At 47.1% G+C, this 7,776-nt stretch overlaps 1 protein-coding gene across 2 annotated transcripts in view; it reads right to left on the bottom strand.

Annotated features, from left to right (window-relative positions):
• The window catches only part of Uck2 (uridine-cytidine kinase 2), a 57,986-nt gene extending 57,355 nt beyond the window's left edge, over positions 1–631 (bottom strand). The window contains exon 1 of one of the 2 annotated variants that reach the window (XM_034513057.2): positions 276–626. In XM_034513057.2, the coding sequence (XP_034368948.1) occupies positions 276–374 (99 nt within the window). In that variant the 5' untranslated portion in view covers positions 375–626. Of the gene's footprint in view, positions 1–275 lie in introns of both variants that reach the window. The other variant, XM_076941547.1, reaches the window with a different exon arrangement.
• Between the last annotated feature and the right edge of the window lie 7,145 nt (positions 632–7,776).

Here is a 7,776-nt window from a genome sequence, read left to right on the forward strand (position 1 = left end):
CGAGTCACAGCCACCGCCGGGAACCGGTGAGGGAGTGCACCATCCCAGCGGGGGGCTTGTAGGGGCGCCCCGCACCCCGGACCCTCGGTTGCCCCGGTTCCCCGCCGATCCCCAACGCCGCGCCCCGAGCCTGCGCGGGGTCTGGCGGCGCCGGAGCGCGGCGGCCCGGAGCGAGGATCGCGCGGGCCACGCGGTAGCAGGCTGCAACTGACACGGCCCGCGGGCGCCGGCCACATGCGCCACCCGCTCTGCGGGCAGGGCGCGCGGACTCTTACCTTCCCGCTGGCCGTGCCCCCGCTCACGCCGATCAGGAAGGGCTCGCCGCCGTTGGGCTGCTGGTGGTTCTGCAGGGTCTGCTCGCTGTCCCCGGCCATGACTCGCGCCGCCCCTCCTCTCGCAGCCTGTGCGAACCGACGCACGCTCCCCGCCCGCGACCGGGCTCGCTCAGCTCCTCGCAGGCGCAGCTAGTCGCTGCTGAGGTCGAGGCTGGGCCGGCCGCCGCTGGAGCCCGGGCGCGGGGGAGGCCGAGGTGGCTTTCCCGGAGGTGCCGAGAGCTCTCCGGTGCCAGCGGCGGCCCGTGGGGTTTACATCCCAGGCAGAGGTCAGCGTGATGAGGCTGCTCCAATCCGGGCGGGCTGCGCGCTGCTATTCGCCAGGAGTCTGGCCCCAGCCTCCGCCCCGCCCGGGCCCCGCCGCCGCCCGAGGTCTCTGGGAAAGGTGTGAGCGCCACTCCCCTCCCCACCCGCCCGATTAACCCTTTCTCGGACGGAGCGGGGGTGGGGAAGAAACCGGCTAGGTCAGCGTTTTAATGTGCCACTCTGCGTCCTATTTCATAAGAGATCAAAAGCGAGAAGAGATTGCCAAGCAGATGAGAGAATGGAGGTTTGAGACGCAAAACTAGAAAAGGCTGGAAAATATGGAGACGGAGATGGAGGAGAATTCATGCCTGGACCGTTTATCCTCAATGAAACTTGTGTTTTCAGAGACTCCCTTCCCACCCTCTGTGTGCCAAAATAGTGTGTCAGCCGCTCGGCTTTAGAGATTTCGTCTTGGAAACCCCCAAGTACCATTTTCCTTAGCGGGTCTGTCCTCATGTGACTCCCTAAAAGAAGGGTGACTCGAGGACGGTTACTCCTCCCTTAAAAACCAGTGTCCTTTCACATCACTGCATCCTAGATCCGCAGTACTGACATCCCCGTGGAGCTAGGGTTAATGAAAATAGAGACATAACAATGCCATTTCAATTCATTGATGACTTTAACTGACCTAGTTTATTAGAGTCAGGCAATTTGTCACTTGTTTAAGAAGACAGTACCAAATAGAGTCACCGCGGGAGCCAGATTTCTTCATTTACATCAAGGTCCATAAGCAAGTTCGCTGTGCCTCAATGTTCCCGTCTATTGAATGGAAATAAAAATGATACACGCTAGGATTTTTGTTGGGCTAAAATGAATTATCATAGGTAAAGTTTTTAGAACAATGTCTAAATATCGGTGTAGAGTATTGGGGCTTGAAAAGACTCCTAACAGAACCAGAAAGGGCAGTTTTGCTGGGCACACCTCAAAGGTAGGACTAGAATCTCTGCTTCTCTGAACTCTGAATCTTATCAGTGAACTGATGGGGCCCTAAAAGGGGGCTGAAGAGGCTGGAGAGATGATTCAGCAGTTAAGAGCACTGGCTGCTTGTTCAGAGGTATGCGGGTCCAATTCCCAGCACTCAGAAGGCAGCTCATAACTCCTGCTTACGGGATCTTATGCCCACTTCTCACCCCTGCGTGCACCAGGAACACACGGTACACAGATGTACATGCCGGCAAAACACCTATATACATAAAACAGGTTTTTTTGTTTAAGAGTTTTTTGTTTTGTTTCGTTTTGGGTTTTTGTTTTGTTTTGTTTTGTTTTTTGGTTGGTTGGTTGGTTGGTTTGGGAGTTTTTCCAAGACAGGGTTTCTCTGTGTATCCCTGGCTGTCCTGGAACTCTATACACCAGGCTGGCCTTGAACTCACAGAGATCTTCCTGCCTCTGCCTCCTGAGAGAGTCCTGGGAGTAAAGGTGTGTGCAACCACCGCTGCGCTACAATTTTTAAGTTTAAAAAGATTTAAGTATTGCCGGTGGTGGTGGCCCACGTCTTTAATCCCAGCACTTGGGAGGCAGAGGCAGGCGGATTTCTGAGTTCCAGGCCAGCCTGGTCTACAGAGTGTGTTCCAGGACAGCCAGGACTATACAGAGAAACCCTGTCTTTAAAAAAACAAAAACAAAAACAAAAAACAAAAAAACAAAAAACAAAACAATATACCTACCCAGAGTCCACCATTAGTATCATACTAATCCTGCTGTATCAGGTAAACTAGTCGTGTGCCCATCCCCCTACCCATGAAGACACTTGTGTCAGGATCTGTTTGCTAGTTTTACTTAGCCTACTCTGAACTGAAACATTTCTTGCCCCTTTTAATTATTAAATCCCAACTCCTAGAACAGTGGCTGGCATACAGTAAGGCTTCCTTGAATGTTCATCTCATTCCCACCCCACCCCCCAGGAGAATGACAAGCAAGTAGGATGCATTTGACGCCAAATGGGATACTGTGAAAAGATACCAACAAAGACACATTTTATCATACTTAAAGAAAAGTGAGGCCAGAGAGATGGCTCAGTGGTTAAGAGTGCTGTCTACTCTTCTAGAGTACCAGGGTTCCATGGCCAGCACCTGAGTGGCAGGGTTCACAACTCTCTGTAGCTCCAGTTCCAGGGAATCCAGCACCATCACCCAGACATATATACAAGCAAAACACCAATGCACATAAAAACAAATTATTTTTAAAAAGGAAAGAAAATGTCCCTATGGTTGTGATTCCGTAGTTACAGAGACAGGGACAGAGACAGAGACAGAGACAGAGACAGAGACAGAGACAGAGAGAGCACTCCCCTAGAACTTGCTCTATAGACCAGGCAGGCCTTGAACTCACAGAGATTTTCCTGCCTCTGCTTCCCAAGTGCTGGGATTAGAGGAGTTGGCCAACACACTCAGCTACTAATTTTACTTTTGAATATTTTTTCTTGGCTATTACATTTTCTTTTTCTTTTTTTATTTTTATTGGATATTATATTTACATTTCAGATTTTATCCCCTTACCCCCATTCCCCCCACCACCCAGGAACCTCCTATCCCATGGCCGTTACATTTTCAATGTAGTTTGTTCCTGCCCAAAATTCATACTGATAGTTGATTCCCTATGAAACAGTGTAAAAAGTTCTTGGGACCTCTTAAGAGGGATAGGAATAGGTCACAGGAGCTCAACTCTCACAGTGGGATTGATGTCATTCTCCCAAGGTGGCTGAGTTGTCAAGAGTGTGGTTCTTGGCTCTCTTTTGCTTCCTCTCTCACAGATTTCTCTTCTGCAGTGTCTGCAAACCACTGGACACACCCTGACCATACTACGTCATCTTCCATATCGTGATGAAGCATAAAATTAGTCTCCCCCATCCCCCACCCCCAGAAGCCTGTAGATGCTGGGCTGGACTTGGAGGCCTTCTTCCTATTCCCACTGCTTTCTTTAGAATTACACGGTAACTTTCTACAGCTTGTCCAGGTGTGCCAGGTTCCTAGTTGATCTTACTTAGTAACAGAGCTAACTCAATACACTTCTTTGGACCTTGCTTAATACTAATACCAGTACCGGAGTTAATAGCCACAAAAAATGCCCTGAAAATGTTGAAAGCTTTCTATGTAAAGATAAGGCGTGGTTAGCAGAGGACACCAGCTGCACAGGCCCCACTCTGTTTCCATGATCCCTCCTTGCTTGCCCTTCCCTGTCCTTAGGGCTGGCTGGCTTGCCTACACAGAGGAAGTTTCCCTCTGTTTAAAGTATTAAGAGGACTCTCAGCATGGTGACCTCAACAAGGACTCTGAGTGTCTTGTTCTGCACTGAGCAAAGCAAACTGCCTCCGCTACTCCCTGTGCTGTGTCATCCTCTCTTGAGAGCCAGTCACAAATCCCACAGCCAGGGATGCTCACATCACATTTGAGCCTACTCTGCAATTACTGCAAATGCGAACGTGACTTCAGTCTGACCCTCTGCCTCCCTATTGCACATATCTATCTATCTATCTATCTATCTATCTATCTATCTATCTATCTATTCCTTAAGAGTTCTGACACATTCGAGAAAATGTTTCTTGTTATCTGTGATAATTCTTTTTCCTTTATACAGATTCAACCTGCTCCATCTCTGGCCCAGAGATGGGTTGGGAATGAAGTCAGTATGAGCATGCAGCTACCGCTGTAGCCAAAGAGCTGTTGACAGTCCTTTGTCTGCCTGCCTCCCCCCTCCTGAAGCCCCAACACCCCTCCTTCTGAGCATCAACGGAATTCGCCTGCAGGTGCTTTGAGAACAATGGCCAATTCTCCATTTGCCTATTCATCCCCCACCAGAAGAATAGATGCAACCACACTTCAGCACCATCCTGACCATTTTTCCCCCTTTTCCCCCTCTCTGTTGCCTTTCTAACTACTTTCCACCTTTTCTCAGTCAGCAGTTGCTTTGGCAAGCTATTTATAACTGCTCTGAAAAGACGACCCTTTAACAGGAAGGCTATTTCAACCTCTCTACCCTGTGACCTTCATCATTCAAGCGGCTCCATGCTATCGGGCAGAAAAGCAGAGTGCCTGGGAAAGAGAGAAGGGAAGCAGAGTGCATCGTCAGACCTGCAGGAGCAGCAGCTGCAGCTGCAGTCTTCCTCCACAGTGCAGCTGGAGATGCTAATGCCTGGGCACCGCCCCAGAAGTCTTGAATCAGGAATTCAGTGCAGGAGCCCCATGCAGTCTTTCACAAGCTCCCCAGAAGATTTTTTTTTTTCTAACTGAAATTAGAGAACCACTGACTGACCTGCCTCGAGGATGAAGAAGGGCTAGCCGGAAAACCAAGGTTTATGTCCTGACTTTGCCTCTAACTTTGAGACGGGGTCTCACATACCCTCTTAGACTGGCCTGACTCACAAATCATCGCAGATCTCAGTTCACACGGTGCTGCGGATCATTCTGAGGGCGTTGCCCATGCCGGGCAAACAGCACACCATCAAATAAGCTTTGTAATTTTTGGCAAGTTACTTTGAGTTTGTAAATGTCAGCACTGTTAGGTGATAACCAACTGGCAGAACGGCTGTGAAAATCACTGCAAATTACTACGTATTCATTATTAAGAATAACCCCCTCCCCTCCTCTTTCTCCTAGCTGTCTGGATTACACAGAGTATAGCATTCGGGGATTAAGTGTTCCAAAAGGAAGTATTCCTAATCCCCAAAGGCTCTTTCTAGTAAAAATCAAGACGTCCTGTCCTTTCATAAAGATAAGCTAAGTGTAGAAGTGGCACACAGATATACATGCATATACATAATAATAATGTCTCCAAATAAAAGAGTCAAATGTTTAAACTGATGTTCACATTATACAATGTTATACACGTAACATCACATAGTTTCTCACTAATATTTACAACTTTTTATATTTTATGTATCTGTTTAGAACTACCATTTACTGGGGGCTGGAGAAAGCAGTTAAGAGCACTGACTACTCTTCCTGAGTTCAATTCCTAGCATCTACATGGTGGCTCAAAACCTTCTGTAATGGGATCTTCTGGTATCTGAAGACAGCTACAGTGTACTCCTATGCATAAAATAAATTCTAAGAAAACTACCATTTAATTGAAACAGGGTCTCACTCTGTAGCTTACAGAGGCTACCGAAAGTAGCAACAACAAAAACAAAAAGATAACTTTGGGACTAGAGAGCTGGGGCATCTAAAAGCTCTTGCTGACCTTGCAGAAGACCTGAGTTCAGCTCCTGGTACCCAGTTATCAAGTCACAACATATAGACAACTCCAGATCCAGTGAATCTGGCACCTTTTCCTAGCCTCTTGGGACATTGTGCTCACATGCACAAAACCTAACACTCAGATACACGCACAATAAAATGTTTTTAAAAACATATATATTTTTAAAAGGTAATGGTCAGAATAAAGTCAGAAATAAACTATGTAGGAGGCTTGTGGGGTGGGGATGGACTAGAGACTAGGAATGGGTTTAGAGTTCCTTATGTTGTGGTGATGGTCTCACAGTCTTGAACATACTGAAAATCACTGAAGAGCTAGGGAGATGTTCCAGTCAGTAAACATCTTGCCATGGGAGCATGAAGCCCTTAGTTAGATCCCCAGAGTCCATATAAAGTGCAGAGTCGGCAAGCTTGTGTACACTTAGTACAGGGGAGGTGGAGACATGAAGATCCGAGGGCTTGCTGCCCAGCTGCTTTAAACAAATCAGTGAGCTCCAAATTCAATGAAAGATGTTGTCTCAAAAACTAAGGTGGAGAGGGTTTAAAAAAAAAAAAAAAAAAACCTCTTATTTGCTTGAAGTAATTGTTGTCTTGGAGGCTTATTGCTGAATAAGCTCACCCTTTCTAGCTCTTTCTGAATTCTGGCTGGCTGGTTCAACTCAGCTGTTCTGGCCCAAACTCCTTTCCAAGCTGACTGATTCAGTCTGACTTCTCTCAGCTCCTCACTGAATTGCTCTGCTCAGCCTCAAACTAACTCTGGCGTTCTCTTGGAATCTTCTGGCTCCTTCTCATTCTTTGAATTGTTCTGTGTTTAGTTTGTTCTGACTGCAACCTATCTCTGTAGAACTGTCCCTGTAAAAAGTACCTCTGAACTCCACAAACTGAATGGCCATGAACTCCACTCCACTGCACTGCCTCTCAACTCCCAACTCAACCCAACTGGATACCTAGATAGTCCTTTGCCCTTATCTATGAAATGCTTGCCGTATCTTCAGTGATGATGTTTTCACAGGTCAATATCAGAGAAATCTTTTTATATATTGGGTCTGGGATTTTTGTTGTTTGATTTATTTGCTGTTGCAGTTGCTTTTATTTTTAGAAAGGGTACTCTTGTAGCCACTGGCTGGCCTCGGGTTTGTTCTGTAGCTGAGGATGATCTTGAACTCTTGCTCCTTCTGAGTGCCAGGATTAAGGGCATGAACAACCACATGCCTACTCCACAACAATTTCCCAGCCGTGGTAGCATTCTCTCCATCTGCTGATGCAGACATGAACTAACCTGAAATCCCCATCTTACTAACCTACTTTCTTTTTCAAAAAAGATAGCATGCTAGGTGTGGTGGCACACCTTTTTTTTTTTTTTTTTTTTTTTTTTTTTTTTGATTTTTCAAGACTGTTGGTGGCATACCTTTGATCCAAATGCTTGGGAGGCAGAGGCAGACAGATTTCTGTGAGTTCAAAGCCAATCATTCTACATATCTCCTGGTGTGCCAGGGCTAAATAGCGAGACCCTGTGTGTGTGTGTGTGTGTGTGTGTGTGTGTGTGTGTGAGAGAGAGAGAGAGAGAGAGAGAGAGAGAGAGAGAGAGAGAGAGAGAGAGGAAGATCACATCTTAGTTGAAAGGGCAGGGGGAGTTGGGCAGGCATGCTCAGCACATGCTGGGGTCAGAGGACAAGTTTCAGGAATGAGTTCTCTCCTTCCACTCTGTGGAGCCTGGAGACTGAACTCAGGTCCTCAGATTTGTTGCCATCTCCCTACCCTCAAGATATTTTTGTGGGCCATTCCTAGTATCTTGGATTGCTCAGCTCCCTCCAAAAACCAGGTGTCAAGATGAAATTATACAGAGAAACAATTGTAGTAAGGGAATTGTGACAGACAGGAAATAGAGAGGGAGCCTGGGAAAGCATTCAGATCACAATACAAGCCACCCCCGAATGAAAGCAAAGTTA

Source organism: Arvicanthis niloticus, chromosome 10, assembly GCF_011762505.2.
Source record: "Arvicanthis niloticus isolate mArvNil1 chromosome 10, mArvNil1.pat.X, whole genome shotgun sequence".
In the NCBI taxonomy this organism is placed as follows: Eukaryota; Metazoa; Chordata; class Mammalia; order Rodentia; family Muridae; genus Arvicanthis; species Arvicanthis niloticus.